Genomic DNA, 16,106 nt, shown 5'->3' with positions numbered 1-16,106 from the left:
TCTGTCTGCCTAAATCCTGGACATTTATAGGTGGGGCATGTTCCACCTACCTGTCATGCATTTCTGTTTTCATGCCTTGCATCCCACGAATCAGCTCTGTAAAGGATCAGCTTTAGGACCTGTTAAATATTTTTGTAACCCTCATTAAATCTCAGACCAGCAAAATTTCATGAGTGTATTTCTTATGGGAGTTAAGTACCTGCAATACCTACATGTAAGATTTTGCAGGTTTGGGGTTGGAATAGTTATTAACATGCCATTTACAAGAATTAACTGTACTTGTTTTGTGTTTTTCATCTGTGCACATTTTCATAGTAAATGCATGCTTTTTGGTAATGTGCTCAGGGGAAAACTAATGTATTATGGTTGCCTTATTAGAGAAATGCTTTTCTCCATTTGCCTGACACTGCTAACTCTTATCAAAGCAAGACCCTGATGTTTGGAGTATTTGTGGCTTATTAACTTGAATTAATGTGCATGTGGTTTGAGGATTGCATGGTTTAAAATTTTAAAAATAGATCCCAAACCTCACATCAGTTTAAGTATCTGAATATTTTTAATTGGAAGTTTTAATTAAAAAATAAAAAGTGCTACAACACATAACAAGGAACACACTAACTTTTCCACGTCTGGGGGACTTGAGGGAGCACATTATGTGAATTATATCAATTAAAAAGAAGCTTGCATCAAGCAGCATGGAAAAAAATTATGAGACATGCTAAATGCTACAGAGAAAACTTACTCTTTATAGCAGTGAGTCCCTCTCGGAGGAGCAGTGCACAAAGGTTGTGCATAGGTACATTCTCCTTCTTCACTGCTTGCCCAGAGCAGAAGCTGGAGAAGCATTATTAGCAATATGTCAGTATGTTGGAGTTAGGGCTCAGCACTCACAATGAGCATTTAATGAACTACTTTGATGCTTCAAGGATCCACACTGCCAGAAGGATCACGTATTCATGGACACATGTGCTGCACAGCTGTTACCGAGAGCGGCACTGACCTCTGCAATCCTGAGTTTGCTGCTTTCTGAACAGTTACATGTCCTGCTGCTTCAAGCTATCACCTGCCCTTTTAAGAAATTTTCCTCAGTTTTCCAGACTCCTCGTCTTGTGAGTAAAGGCTTTTATTTCATCCTTTTGCAAGATTTCCAAATGATAGATCATTGCTGCTTTTTGGTATGTGGTTGCTATACTTGTGAGCCACCTTGTCTGTTAGGGTGCTGTAGAGGGTTCATATGGCCTCCTGATAGACAGGCTCCAGTTCACACATTTTAAAAGAAGCTGCCCAGCCACTTTGTACTGACCAAATTCATCCTTTTTTTCCACAGTAGTATTCTTTGTATTACTGTGCCACCTAAGACACAAAGTCACAGGGAGGATCACAAGGATGGTGTACACAGATCCAATCTTTTTTGATACAGGGATACCATGCCTTCTATGGTAGTTCTTTTAATTTACCATGTATGACTTGCTGGCTTGTTCTGAGAAGTACATAACAGCTTCTGCAGGAGGACAGTTGCCATCTTGAACTGTTTCATACTCATTTCATTTCACTCCACGTACTAGTACACCAGAAAGTAACTTTTTTCCTTTCCAATGTCTAATAGCGATCAATTTAAACTTTCTCATCTCTTCTGTAAGCAGTAGCTGTTATAATTTGATCTGTGTGGTTCATTTCTATTTAGATTCTTATTTTCAGGCAGGCTCCCTGGACTGTAGCTCTGCAGAACAAAGACTGCATATAATAGCTCTGTGTGAGTTGAAACTTTGTTCTTTTATTTTTCTTCTCTGTGAACTCAGAGATGCCTGATTAGCAGAAGTAGCGACAGCAATAAAAAAGTCAACTTGCAGTCAGCTTTAGAGAAAAGTGTGTACATATTGCCTACTTTTGAGATATCTGAAATATAGGATATATTGATGTCTATCTTGTTTGCATACAAATGCAGTGATTAATGGCTACTAAGTAATCATTAATCACTGTGTTATCCTAGGCCCTGAGAGAACACACCAGGGTATCAATATTCTTGTTCCAGTTAGTATTTCTACTACCAGCAGCTAGTAATGCTTGTAAATGACCATGTCAGAAAATAATTTTCATCCACAGAGAGGAACTGTGCAGATGTTTACCCTCCCCACAAAATCACCAGTCTGGCACAAAAAGTGGAATAGGAGAGTTTGCAACATGGGATATCCTCATCATCATTAAATAAGATCCCCTGCAGGTAGCATGGCCTCTGTTGAAAAGAACATTCCTTAGTTTAGTTCTAAACACACTTGAATTTCATTTATTTTGAGAGGCCCTTGAGAACAGACTGTAAAATTCATGTTCATGTCTTTATTGATATTTTAAAGAGAACTAGTCAGTCTTTTTGTTGTGAGACAATTTCTGGAGGCAGGAAAGAAAGCAGTTGCTGTTCTAATTTCAGTAAACTGACATTTCAAATTCTGCCAAGTTCCTTGGTTAAAAAGTGTTTTATTGCATTAATTAAATGGCTTGTTGGAGATGCCACACTGCTGGATACCACTTTAGGTAACAACTAATAAATAATGAAGTGAAAGAAGGAAAGGAATGGAGGAGGGGAAATTTCCTGAAAAGGAAGGAGGAAGAAACACTGTTTATACACTGTTGGGGAAGAAAGTAGGGCTTTTCTTTTGTAAATATCTGCTTATAATCCATTTCCAAAACCAGCAATAAAGAGAATGAAAGAAGCTCTTTTTTCAGGTTCCAAGTAATAAGGAGAACAAACTGGTGGTCTAAGTTGTAGGCTGGGACTTCCATTTTTCTTCATTAGTATTGGGGTTTTCTAGATACTCCATGTGCCAGACAGTGCTAAATTAACACATCTTCTCTTACCTAGGAGGATTAAAAATTATAAACATGGAATTGAAATATGCAAAAGTAGCATGTGTGCTTGCTTTTTCTCTGTAACTCCCCTGAAAGAATACAGATTGATTCATTGTAATTTCTGCTTTGCTTGAAGACAGCGTGCTCCAACCAGCTTCCTTTAATCCTTAAACTTCATTGTGGGTCCTTCAACAGGGGACGCAGGTCTTTAAACTACAATTTCCTCAAAATGTTGTGTTAGGGAAGGATCTAAGTAGCTACCTCTTGCTTACTATAGGGTAGGGTGAAATTGGTTTAGAAAGAATACTTTTGCAGAACAGAACTAATTTTACCTGGAGTGCAGATATTAGCACTCCTGTACTTCTGTGGAGGGAGAAATAATTCTCAGGCACAACGGGAAGGAAGCACAACTTCAGTATCTTAGCCTAAGTGTGACCAAGAGAAATGAAGCACAATGAAAGCACTAAGTGCAATCAAAGGCCAGTGGTCTTGAGCACAGTTGGAATAGGCAGGTTGCTCTCACAGAACTGTATCTACCTCATTTAATACGTGGACCAGCCAATCCATTTACGTCCTGCTTTGTAACTTTCGTGGTGTTACAATCTCAACATTAGAGCAGCTGCTAGTTCCTCACGTTTTGACTTCTTCCTAGCATTGAGGCTTTCTTTGTGGTAATTGCTGTGAAATCTCTGTGGTGTTACAGACTAATGTACTACAGCAAAGAGCTGGATTTGGAATAGAGTTTGAACCCAGGTGGTTTCTGCAGCAGAGCTCAGCACTAAGCATTGGTGATAGCAAATACACATCTGTAAAGGACATTGTCCCAAGATAAATCACGTTGGTTTCTGTTCAGCAAAGGGATAATATTGTCTTCTAGAAAGCAACCTGTTATACTGGCATAATTGCAGTCTGATGTTAAATCAGTCTGAGCTCTTTTAAATACGTTTATTTGATATTCTTGTTTAGTATTATGCCACTTGTAAAGCTTAAAGAAATTGCTGCCTTTTAGTGGTCACTTATAAAGAAAACTATATCCCAGTAATGAATGCATTATGTAAGCAGTTTACACATATTAATGTCAGACTCTGACCTGAAGTATGGAAACACTAATCCACATCTTTAGTTTTGCCTTGTAAAATGATTCTCTGGGTGGAATCAGGTTCAAGTTAAGAACTGACTTGTAACCTATGTGTGATGCACTAAATAATTTTGTATGATAAGGCTGTGCACTTTTTGAAAAAAGTGGTCATGTCCTGAGTTTCCTGTCTAAGTATATGAAAGGAGAAGAGATGGCAAGTGTGCTTTCATCACTTCAGCTAGGAGCATGTTGAGTGAAAACACATGAACTAACTACACCTTTCACTGCAGTGTTACTAAAGGGCAAAGTCCAGCGCTGTAACTTCTGAAGCAGAAATTATTTGCACCCAGTTCGAAGAATATCTGATACTTGTTTTCCCAAATGGGCCTTCCAGGGCTTCACCAGGCTGTTCATGTTTACAAGGAGTTTGCCAGTCCTAGAGTCCTCCTGGCCTGCTATAAGGTAGTCGGTACCTAATTAAAAAGAAAAAAAAGCAGATGGTCTGATGTTCATAAGGAATTGTCACCACTGTTTACAGGGGAAGAAAAGCACCTGGTGAGCATTTTATCCTTACCAGGATTGAGAATGGGACATGTGCAGCCCCTGTTGGTCCAGGATTCTGGGTAAATGCTTCTGTTGCTCCGAGCAATTTTCACTTTGCCGGATTTCAGGACCTTCTTCACTTTCACAACAACTTCTGCATGGGTCCCTTTGTCATGAGCAGAGAGGATTCTTGCTTTTATCACTGTCCAGAGAGAGATCAACAATGACTTTTTAAATTTTGGTTTATTCTGCTAAAAGTTAGAATTTTAACACCTTGAAAGAAGACATGGTAAAAAAAACCCCAAAACTGCAGTTGTACCACATTTCTGAGTTGTACCACATTTCACTTGTGGTTCTTATAGATAAATTCAGAGAAGGGAAACTAGATTTTTCTTTTGAAGTAGATAACTCATCCTTTCACCATGTTATTTAGCAGCTATTTTTAATGGGCTGATGTCAAATACTTGGAAATCATAGGAAAGCACTTGTATGTATACATAAGGAAGGGTCAAAAACCCAGGTCAGCAGGTACCAGTCTGATTTTAAGTGCACTGATTATATTTTCCAGTTTGAAAACTTGTTGAGCTTTAACATCGGCCTCTCAAAAATTTTGTCCTGTGGGAAGGGACTACCTACTCTACAGGAAGGAAGTCAGGAAGTTTCCCATCAGACTTGCAGGCATGTCACATGACTAAAATTCCATGATTGCACAACAAACCAGAAAAGGCATTTTTGTTTTGTGGTCCAACATCTGGTTGCTATGACAAATTTCTGTTCCTTTTAATTTAATAGGATCCCATGACTTATTGGCAGGGTAGCCCCATCTAGATCAGCCCCACAATCATACTTTGTTGTGTCATGGCACAAGCACATAACACCTTTGGATCCCAGAGCTTTTCTTTCTTGCTTCTTGTGATGGCATGAACCAGGTGCTCATAAACAACAGTATTAAGTACATTCTTGGTAAATGAGCATGGCCATTTGAAGCTGCATAATGAGTGCAAAAACAATGGCAGTTTGGATGTGAGATTTTTGTCATCTATTCTTGATGTAGAGGACAATTGTTCCACTGAGCACCTCTCCTGCTGTAGAGGGAAGCTGACAGCTGGGAAGGAGACACCATGGAGCCTTGCATGAAAAATGCTTTTCAGTTCTGATCAGAAGTTGGACACCTCACTAGACGAAAAAGGCAGAAGAAATCCTACCTCTCATATCATGACTTAACCAATCCTGTTGTTTTTCATAACTATTGGCTAACAACATGCACAGAGAGAACATTGTGAAATTATCATACCTTGAGGGCATGTTACCCACTTACCATAGGCATATTTCATTTGGCAGAAGTCAGCGACGCTCCCAAGCACCTTTTCTTTGCACACACACTTTTCTAGCAGGGAAACACCAGAACACAAAAGGTTGGAGAAGAGCCAATAGAGAGAAAAGAAGAGCAAATGATCCTCAGTTATAAAGTTAGGTGTCTATAGCTCCCATAATCTGTATGGACCTTAAGAGAAAGTTTGAGAGCGAGGTCAGTTATTTGCAAATGTGTTTCTTGTTATATGATACAATAATTATTCTGAAATCTTATCAGTACTGTCAGGTAAAATGCAGATGCATGAGGTCTATTGTACAGTCAATGAACTGATCCTGATGAAGAGATTTGTAAGAATCAGATCCAGATGTAAATCATGCAAGCAATGATACCTTTGTCTGATCCCATGACCTAAGAAATGCTCATCCTTTCTGTATTAAGGCAATATCTGTCTCAGAAGAGTCAAGCCATGCAGTAGGTGCTGTTACCTCTGGGTCTTACCAAGCTACTGCTGCTGGTAAATGATGATCTTTATAGGGCAGGCAAAACTGAGAACTATTCAAGTATTAACGGTGCCACCTCATTCCTACTTTGTAACATGAACTGGATACAGTCTGCTTTACTTTCTCTCCTGAGCTGTTGTGCCTTGAGGAATCCCTTGTGTTCCACCCTAGGGGTGGTGCATTTCAGTGGTGGCTGACACGAGCTTTTTACAAAGAGCGTTTGAAATTCTGAAAGGAACCAAATGCTTGAGAAGAAGCTGCATAAAATCCTAAGCATTATGACTATAATTGTGACAACAAAAGGAGAGTATTTTTTCCACACAATCTTATTCGTGACTTAGTGGTTTCTAAAACCAAACTCGGGTCCTACAGTTAGTTTGGAAAATAATGATGCAAGTGTGATGATAGCCTACAAACTCAGATTAGTGTAGGTTGCCAGCAGATGGGGAACAGACAAGCTGGAGATGAGTGGGTGGGTTTGAGTAAGGATGGAGAAAGAACTGGCACTGAGTGAAGTCAGTAAATGTTCCCGGACTCTAGGCTGTACCTGGGTGCCTCAGTGCAGAAAATCCCTGCTCGTGGTCGTTCCATTTCCACTCCTCTTCACTCTCATTGGTTGGTGACTGGACAAGGTCAGGGATTCGTCCCCCAATGGGGATGTTAAAGAATGGTTCACTGTCATAGCTGGGGGACACGTAAACAGAAGAATTGGTTAGGACACGACATAGGTGGGAAGCAGGTGTTTGCAGCACATGGCTGTATCCAGACAGATGAGCTTGCTTTCTTCAGGCTGGGAGCACAAATAAGAGCAAGACTTCATGCCAGACAGGGATCACAAGACCTAGGCTTTTATTTAGGCCTTACTACTACTGACTTAGTATTTTTTAAAGTACCTATAAAGTGTGCCTTTTTTGCCTTTTGTTTGTTTTTAGAGAATTATGGAACTCGAAGTTAGTGACCACTTGATGTCACAAGGACCTGACAACAGCTGTAGGACCCATAGAACTGCAGTAGCTCAACAAATCACAGGATTTCTGTACTGATTAATACCCATCTGGGGTACAGATGCCTGCCCTCTAGAAACAAGATGGAGACTTTGTCATTCATTTTATCCTGGGCACAGATGAGAGGCAAGATCTTCAGACTCTTCCATCTATTTCCAAGGCAAACAGGTGTATTTACAGATGGTATACATATCATGGAGTTGTGGAATTGCCTATTATTTACTGCAAAGAGTCATGATTTCAAGATTGCTTTGGATAATACACTGGTCTTAGTTGTGTCAGACACACAATGTCATCTAAGAAGCCTTTTGTGATTTACAGCCACCTTTTCAAATGATCGTGCACCCTCCAAACAAATACTGCTGCAGTATTTGTTAGTCTTTGCTTCATTTCACAGAGAACCCAAAGGAGGGTTTCTTTACCTGTTGAAGCAGCGTCCAGTGTGCTGGTCACAGTCTCTGGCGCAGTCACAGGGGCGACAGCCATTTTCTCCGAAGCCCCAGTAGCCCACGAGGCACCTGTCGCAGTTGGGACCCGCCACGCCTGGTTTGCAGTAGCAGAATCCCGTCCGGGGGTGGCACCTCCAGCTGCTGCTGAACGTTGTGTTGGCTGAACCCGTGGGCTGACAGGCACAGGCTGTGGAGACAGGGCAGGAGGTGTCACAGCGTGTGCCGAGGGGTCATCTGGTTAAGTGGCATTTCCACAAGGCTGATAAACTTCTACCCTCTTCCTCGTGCTCAGTGGTTTTAAGTCAGAACTGGTAAATATTGCATTTTAGCCTACGTTTGCAGTATTATTTTTGCTTCTTTTTAACTTGTTAAACACAGCAAAACAAGTACAACTGGGAGCATTTATGTGTGAAAGTCACTTCTCTGCTACACAAACCTTGACCATACAGGGTTTTGAAGTGGTACCAGGAAGACTCCCTTGTGTGTTTATTTTTAAAGGGGCTTGAAGGTCATTCACTTTTAAAGTGTTTTGCAAAAAGATTCACTAGTATAGACAGGGTAAAAAATTATAGGTATTGCCTACATCACCTTTCCTGTAAACACAGAGATCACAAAACTACTCTTTCCTCTGGGGCAGATGCAGCTTATAGAGGTGGTTCAGATGACCTGAAACATATTTTCGATTTCTGCCTCCAAAGATTTCTGCACAAATTTCCTACAGTGCAAGTTTTAAGGGACACATCTCACCCTGCAGTGCTGTATGTGTGTAAAGAAGCTGATGAATTTTTTTTTTTTTTTTTTACAAATACATGAGCAGATTTTTTACAGGGAAAGCAAACAGAATTAGAGAAGACCTCTAAACTTGCTAAACTTATTTTGCATGTAGCTGAAGATGAGCAAAAATGAGGAAAACCTCCCCCAAAGCTTTCTAACGCTGTTGCCAGTTTGGCACCAACCTGGCAACTCAAGTTAACTTGGCAGTAATTACAGCTCCTGTGGGCAACTCTGCCTCCACAGACAATAAATTGTCATTATTCCACACCATTCAGACATTCCAGATGTGGCAGCATCAGGGAGTGATACACAGAGAGTGTTGCAAAGCCAGCACAGTTGACTCCTCTCAATCAAGGCAGAAGCTGAGATGGTCAAGCCTAGTGCCAAGAGCTCTGTGGAGGTTAAATACAAGCAATAAACAAACCTACTCATTTCTGGTATTCAAACAAGTTGATTAAAATGACAACAGAGCTGAACTCCAGGCCTTCATACTTCAGATCTTTTTTGTATTAACAAAGCAGCATGCCCTGGCTTTTGCTTGTAGCACAAACTGAAAAGGTAATGCATCACTACTTCATCCATCTGGAAGAGGGCAGAAATAAAAGTCTAGTGGCTAAGACCTGCTTTAACAGAGATTTTCAGTTAAATGTTGGACATCCAACACGTTTACATAGCTTGGATCAGGGGACAGCGTTTTGGATACTTATCTGACCCAAACATGATCTCCAAAGCTTTTGAAGTTTGCCCATCGTGGCTTCTGATCAAACTGCTTTTCTTCGTGATCTCACAGATAAGAGACCAAATGAACACTCTGATTCCACACATCATTTTCCAAGGGGAAGGGACAAGTATGTGAGTTGAAAGTATAGCAGGGACAGAATTCACTTTCATCTCCAACCTCATATTTGATACTTAAGAAAATATCTTTTGAAAATTATACAAGAAAGAGGGTGAGCAATTTTGTATTTCTCTTGTGACCTGCTTACCCGTACAGTTATTTTTTCCCCCATGCCCTGTGTTCTTTATGCAAATAACTTCAATAATGTTATTACACTGCTGTAGACAGATCTTGGTCTGTTGTTTTCAGGGGACACTGGCACAATAGCCTAAGGACAGAAAGTAAGCGTGCTGTCGTGGGCAGTGTGCTCAGCACAATGAGCTGGTTGGCGGACGGCAGCAGCTCGCCTGTTTGCCACAAAGCAGTCTTGACTTTGGGAGCAAACCCAAGGCTTGTGCTGTCAGTTCTGGAGAGCAGGTGTAACACTGAAGTGCTCATTAGCACTGACAGTTTCAAAGGCAAGTTATGATTTTTTGCCCCTAAATTTGATTTATTTTTTTTTTGCCCTGATTTTTGCAGGGCCAACTACATCACTGTAGAAAAAAAGACATTTAGCTTGTCAGTCACTGAAAAAAATGAATGCCGTAGATTTGGGGATAAGGAGGGGAAACATACCCTTCCTTTACTGCAGATAAGTCTGAGTCACTAGGATTAAGAGTTTGCCAACATCTGGGTTGGCTTGAATTCAGGTTTGTTTTTGCTGTATTATCTCTATATGTAGCATCTACCTGTGGAGTTTTCACCTAAATCATCTTATATTTCTTGAACTTCTGGGTCTTTATTCCTATCTTATTTCCAGTTTTCAGGTTTCATCAGTTAGTCACATAACAGATGGGTAAATCATTTACATCATTAGACTACCTATCCCCAACTGAGACTGGATCCTGATTCAGGAAGATGAGACTGACTCCCATCCTGTCCCTGAGGGAAAATATTACAACACAGTGACTGACAGCATTGGTGAAAGCTGATGAGGAGGTTGGAAAAAAGGGCCTTTTTTTATTTTGAGGCTACAGTTCAGAAAACCTAATGTTCCCAGATGAACTGTGGGGCATATTCTCCAGTTAGAAACTGGGACAACTTCTGGTGGATCAGAAAGCTGAATCAATACGTGTACAACACTTTCAGATGAGTTATACAAGTGGCTTGCAAACGCTTTACTCAGTCTGTGTTTATTTAGCATTTCAGCTTGGGTGGGTACATTGTCTGGCTTCCAGAGTATTACAGCCAAAATCCCAGTTGTGCATCTAAGGTAACTCCTAAAATAAGAGCCCACATGTCACATGCTGAAAGGGCAGCTGTGGATGACTGGGTTTTATCTGCTTAACAGTACCATGGATTTGCAAATAAACCTCACAATTAAAGAAACACAAAAGCAAGTTGCCAGAACCTCACCCTTTTACATTTTTCGATATTTGACAACACTTTTCCTGCAGATTTTTTTCTTCTTTTCTCTTGGCAAACCCTAGTTTTCTCTCCGTCCGCCTCTCCCATCTAACAAAACACCAGCCGACGTGACAATGGCCTTGTTTGTCAAAGGCATCATCAATTATGTTAGGGACGGTGTGCAGACAGTTCTGGCTCAGAGTTGGCTGGTTTATTTGGGTTCTCCCCTTGACAGTAGCATAGTGAAAAATATTATCATTTGACTTCAGAATCGGGTATTGGTCACAAAGTGTCACAAAGTATATCCTCTGGTCTTTTAGTCTCACTCCCATACTAAGTTTGTTTTGTCAAAAAGTACTGTAAAAAGGAGGAGACAAAAAATAATGAAAAATGAATAATTCATACAGCAGCCTCCACTCAAGTCCTCAATAAATCTGTCTGCCCTCAGCACAGCTGTCTTCTCCATTTAATTAGACACAGATGTAAAATATAATATTGGTTGTAACAATATGGTCCCAACTTACAGGAAAACAGCAGGTGCTTAAGTAATTCGATGGCCTTTGAGGTATCTTGCCTTAAACTTTGTCTAATACTAATGCATAAGATATGAGCAGACACTGGCTATTTGATAAAAAAAAAAAACCAGGCAAAATTAAAAAAAAGGCAAAGTCTTTTGAATCTGATATATATACATGTGCATCTTCAGAGCATTTTTAGGCAATTTTTAAAGCAAGTCAGGTGTGGGGATTGATTCTGCCAATGTTCTTTCTTAAATGAAGGAAATAAGATAGCTCTGTGTGTGGTCAGGGCTGATTAAGACAGACTGAACCAAGATGTGATGGGGCCTTTGTGATATTAGAATTAAAAGTTCACTCCCTCTGCTCAGAAGTAAAGGATGAGAAGCAGAGCCTTTCAGACCATGTGTGCGTGCATGTGCATCTGTGCACATTTTAATTTTCACCCCTTGTTCTCCAAGTAAAAAAGCTTGTTTTCCTGGAGTCCCTTTTAAATGGGTCTACATGCCTGCATTATTTTTAAGCTAAGCAAAGGGTGAGTACAAAAGATGGTGCCATTTCAGAAGGATCCCTTAAGCCTCAGAATAAGCCACAGGAAAGAGGCAAGGATACAGCAGCTTTGCTAACCATTGGTTAGGAAACGATTAGGCTTCTGAGTCAAAGCTTCCGTACAAGTCTATATCCAAACTGCTTAATCCTGTGTTGTCACCCCCAATAATAGGCAGGTGTGTGCCTTGCTCTGGGGCTCTTTTCATGCCTTTTTCTTTTTTTTCTAATGTAGATCTAAGCAGTGTCAAAACAAGGCTCTGCACATGACCCAGCTCTCATTCATCTCAGCTGCTAGGAACAGGAGAAGCAAAGGGATCAGAGGCAGGCCACCTCTACAGACAAAAAAGAATAGCAGATTCACACTTACATATCAAATTTCAACAGATTTTTTTTTTTCCAAGGGAATGTCTTTGCAGTCTCACATTGGAAGGTCAGCTAAGGGTGGTTTAGATAGTACCAGGAGATCCAATTGTTATAGAACTTTTTTTTTTTTTCCTAGCAGATTAAGAGAGAATGCTATTCATTATTATGACTAATGCTTAAAGACTCTTTCTGGGCCTGGGCAGTGTCCTGTTAACTTTCTGGGAGCCTGAGGGGGATGTCACAGCTGAACCTAGACTTTGCTCTGGATGGCAGAGCACTCTTCAAGCGTGCTTTCTCAAAGGGATTAGCACAGCATTTCATTCAGCTTTTTCATCAGATTTCCTTTCCCAGCTCAGTATCTACTGTACACAAGGGTCAAGTTTGATCTCCCATTGAGGTTTTTTTTTTTCCCTCTGAGTTCAAAATTGGAAGCTGAGCACCAGGTTGCTCTCACTAAAACCATCAATTCAGTCTGCTGTTTGCAGTTTATTACTGCTTTTCAGCACTTGCTCAGTGGGTGGGTTTTCCATTTGGTGTTCTTAGTCTGAGTCTGTTTGCATGATTTTCTCAAAGTGGGATGATGCCTTGGAATTGGTACATTTAAATCCTAAAAACATTCCAGTCCAGAAGTAGCAACTCTTCAATTTATAATCAGCAGGCTGAAGCATGAGAAAAATGTACCTGGTGGTCTGATTGTCAAATTTCTTATGCATTAGCAATGCTCAAAGACAGTAGCTGTTTTTTTACTGGGTAACTGAAGTTGTTTTTTAGGGTCACACAACCTGAACAACGTAGACCAAACCAGATTAGGTTTACTAGCAATGGAAGTTTTGCAACCTAAGGGATGGAGAAGAGGGTCTCTCTCTTACATCCTGCATGAGGCTTTTCAGTTTAATGTCAGCTCTAGGCATTTGGACATGATGATGGTCCTGGAGGTGAAACCTTCCCTCTGTCACATTGAACCTGTTCTAACCAAAACAGCTCTGCCTGTCTCCATTGGTGTTTCTGGTTTTGCTGTCACATGATAACCAAAGTAGTGAAACATTCCCTGAAAATTCTCTGTAGAAGTACAGCATAACATGAAGTTCACATTGACACACTGCCTGCAAAGCACATAGGGAAGTGTTGGGGGTCAGGACTTCCATCATACAAAATAATACCCTATTAAGCTAGTTTATTGAGTCTTATTGTGGGAATTCTCTTCTTCATCTCAAATAAAAGGGAAAAGGTACAGATTAACCACCTCTCTCCCAGGTTTCTCTTAACTGTAGTTATATCTAGGGTACTTTCTATTCCCACAGAGTCACAAGCACCAATCACACACTGACAGTCTCTGGAGTGAACTGCATACCTTGATATGGCAAGCATGCCTTCACACACCTGGGAAAGGTTCTATTGACGTGAATCGTGCACAGATAGGGTTGTACTCAGCTCTGCAATAATGCTGAATCAACCTATTTAGATGCATCTCAAGCAACAGAAACTCTAGTGCAGGCTAGTGATCCAGAGCAGCTCTTAAGTCAAGGAAATAGATATGCTTTAGAGGGCAATTCAGTTCATTTATCTCAGACATCTACCTTAGACTGCAATAAATAATTCCCCAGAGGTCCCCCTGTTTGTCCACTGACAGTACAGTGAGCCTAGAAAAGACATATAACTTTCAGGTGACTAAAGCAGGATGGCAGCTATCTAGGCATGAACATGCAAGTCAGAGTGGAGACAATTGTACTTGGGGGCCTTCTGCTGGCAGCAGCATGTTCCCAGGTGAAAAGAGCATTATTGTGCTTGACTGGCATGACAGGAATAAAGCTCTTTCAACAAGGTAAATTTCTGAACAGTTTTTCTTTTGCTATGCAGAGTATTGGCAGGGAGTACTGAGAGCCCTGTAACCAGAGCAGACAAAAGAGGCAGAGGTAGAGTCAAGGTCTGATTTCATCCAGGCAGACTGTTCTAGGGTTTCCACACAGATAGGCTGTATTTTCAAACAGTTTTTCCCTCTTTGCTGCTCTTCAGTGCTCCTTGACTTTAACAGTTATCTAGTATTACACACGATGCTGGTTCCTGCACCGTCACCCTGCTGCTCGATACAAGAGTTCATACACACATTCTTTCAGGTACTAGGAGATTGAAAGCTAATCTTCTGGCACAACAATTTGTTCTCATTACAATATTTCCCTGTAGCAAATCTGTTCAGAGTAGAAACAGGACTAGAAAGGGGCCACCACAGAACACTGAGGGATACAGGGTGAGTCAGATAAGCTCACCCTCAGCCCTGTGTGCCATTCAGTGTTCTGTGGTGAGCATCGTGAAAGTGAAAAGAAAGGGTTGTGTGGAAGCAGTCTGGGCTGTCACTAAGTTCCAACAGGAAGAATGCAAAAGAGCAGAAGCATTGGATATGTTAGGCACAGAAAGTTTAACCAATATCACAAGCCACACAGTCTGAGGCAGAGGAGTGTTTGTAACCTGAGTGTAAAGAGGAATCATGTTGAAGAACATTAAAAGGGTGAGGAAAGCTTTAAAAGCTCATGATGTCAGTGGGCATGAGGTTAGATGACAGAGGATGAAGTTCTCTGTGCTAGCAACTGATGTCTGAGCTATGGGGAAGGAAAACTATACAAAGGAGAAAAAGAAATTATGTATACTATTGGAAGTAGCAACCTCCCAAATAGATGCCAGATGGAATCAGATGTGTGAAGCCTGGCAGGATATTCAGGAAATGTTTACACTAAGTAAGGGAGATTTGGGCTGTTTTCTAGACTGGTTGGGTGCAAAGTACCTTGATCCAGAGTTTGTACACCCTCTGTGTGCAACCAGTCACTTCCTAACGTATTCTGCTGAAGTGTTAATGATGCAATTAATTTGGGCAGATCACACCATAATACAGCTGTGGAATCCAGAGATAAGTCTAACTGAGCTCTCATGTATTTGTTTCCAAGTTAATATGCATGGTCCTATGCTTCCTGCATCTCCTATTGTATATATTTATGTGTACTGATGTTACACAATCCAATGGAATTTAACAGTAACTTGCACATAGGCACATGCAGTCTTGAGAGGTTCAGAAAAAAACCCAGGTAAATAAAACATGCCTCAAGAAAAGGGGAACCATATCAATTTAAACCTAAACACAAGAATGTACCTTTCCCCAGAAGGCAATGCATTATTATCACAAAAAAAAAAAAAAAGTGTGATACCAGGGGGAGAAATAGACACAAAAAAAATCAGTATAATCATCTTTGATCAAAAATCTGTAGGTTAGGAAAAGAATACAAAGAAAAACTAGTAATACTCATGAGTTACCTCTATGGGAGTTATTGATTCTATAGAAATTATTTGTTTCATTCTTTTAATGATTCTTGCACCATTCATTTGTCTTTACCACACATAACATGGTCACTCACGTTTGCAGACCTCTGCAGAGGACATGGGTTTCCCCCTGTCTCGGTAATACCCTGGTTTGCACCTTTGGCACCGATGTCCCTCTGTGTTGTGTTTGCAGTTGTCACAGACTCCCCCACTGCGCTTTCCTGATGCCAACCAAACACTCAGGTCAAAGTGGCAGCTCTCGGCGTGGTTGTGACAGCGACACTCTGGTGGGGACAGGAGAATATCCTTCAAGTTTGTATAACAGACACAGCAATACTGGTCAAATGATATCATTTTCCAAACCAACCTGATGGTATCTTAAACCCTGCTAGAACCTCAAATGTGAGGAGCCATAGCTGCATGAAAACTAAATTTCTGGCTTGTAAATTCTGCTTCCCAATAGCCCCAGTGGGTCAGCTGCAGAAACACAACGTACATACTGAAGCTCTCCATCAATGACCAGCAATTTATCCCCAGTTTATGTAATTGCATCATTAGTGTAAATCCATAGAAATCTTTGTTGGGGAGCTTTGCCTGCTGGCATGGCGAGTGCTCATCCTGAAAGCCTGGATCAGTAACCTC

General features: G+C 40.8%; 1 protein-coding gene across 1 annotated transcript in view; it reads right to left on the bottom strand.

Annotated features, from left to right (window-relative positions):
• Window positions 1–537: 537 nt before the first annotated feature.
• Window positions 538–16,106, bottom strand: part of LOC113945962 (netrin-4-like) — a 47,487-nt gene continuing 31,918 nt past the window's right edge. The window contains exons 5-10 of the mRNA XM_027640745.1: window positions 15,560–15,748; window positions 7,707–7,920; window positions 6,828–6,964; window positions 5,784–5,852; window positions 4,497–4,667; window positions 538–4,395 (exon numbers count right to left, since the gene is read on the bottom strand). Of these exons, the coding sequence (XP_027496546.1) occupies window positions 4,259–4,395; window positions 4,497–4,667; window positions 5,784–5,852; window positions 6,828–6,964; window positions 7,707–7,920; window positions 15,560–15,748 (917 nt within the window). The 3' untranslated portion in view covers window positions 538–4,258. The remainder of the gene's footprint in view (window positions 4,396–4,496; window positions 4,668–5,783; window positions 5,853–6,827; window positions 6,965–7,706; window positions 7,921–15,559; window positions 15,749–16,106) is intronic.

The sequence above is a fragment of the Corapipo altera genome, unplaced genomic scaffold (genome assembly GCF_003945725.1).
Source record: "Corapipo altera isolate COAL_440 unplaced genomic scaffold, ASM394572v1 55, whole genome shotgun sequence".
In the NCBI taxonomy this organism is placed as follows: Eukaryota; Metazoa; Chordata; class Aves; order Passeriformes; family Pipridae; genus Corapipo; species Corapipo altera.
The sequence above is the reverse complement of the archived record's forward strand: the minus strand, read 5'-3'. Positions and strand labels throughout refer to the sequence as shown.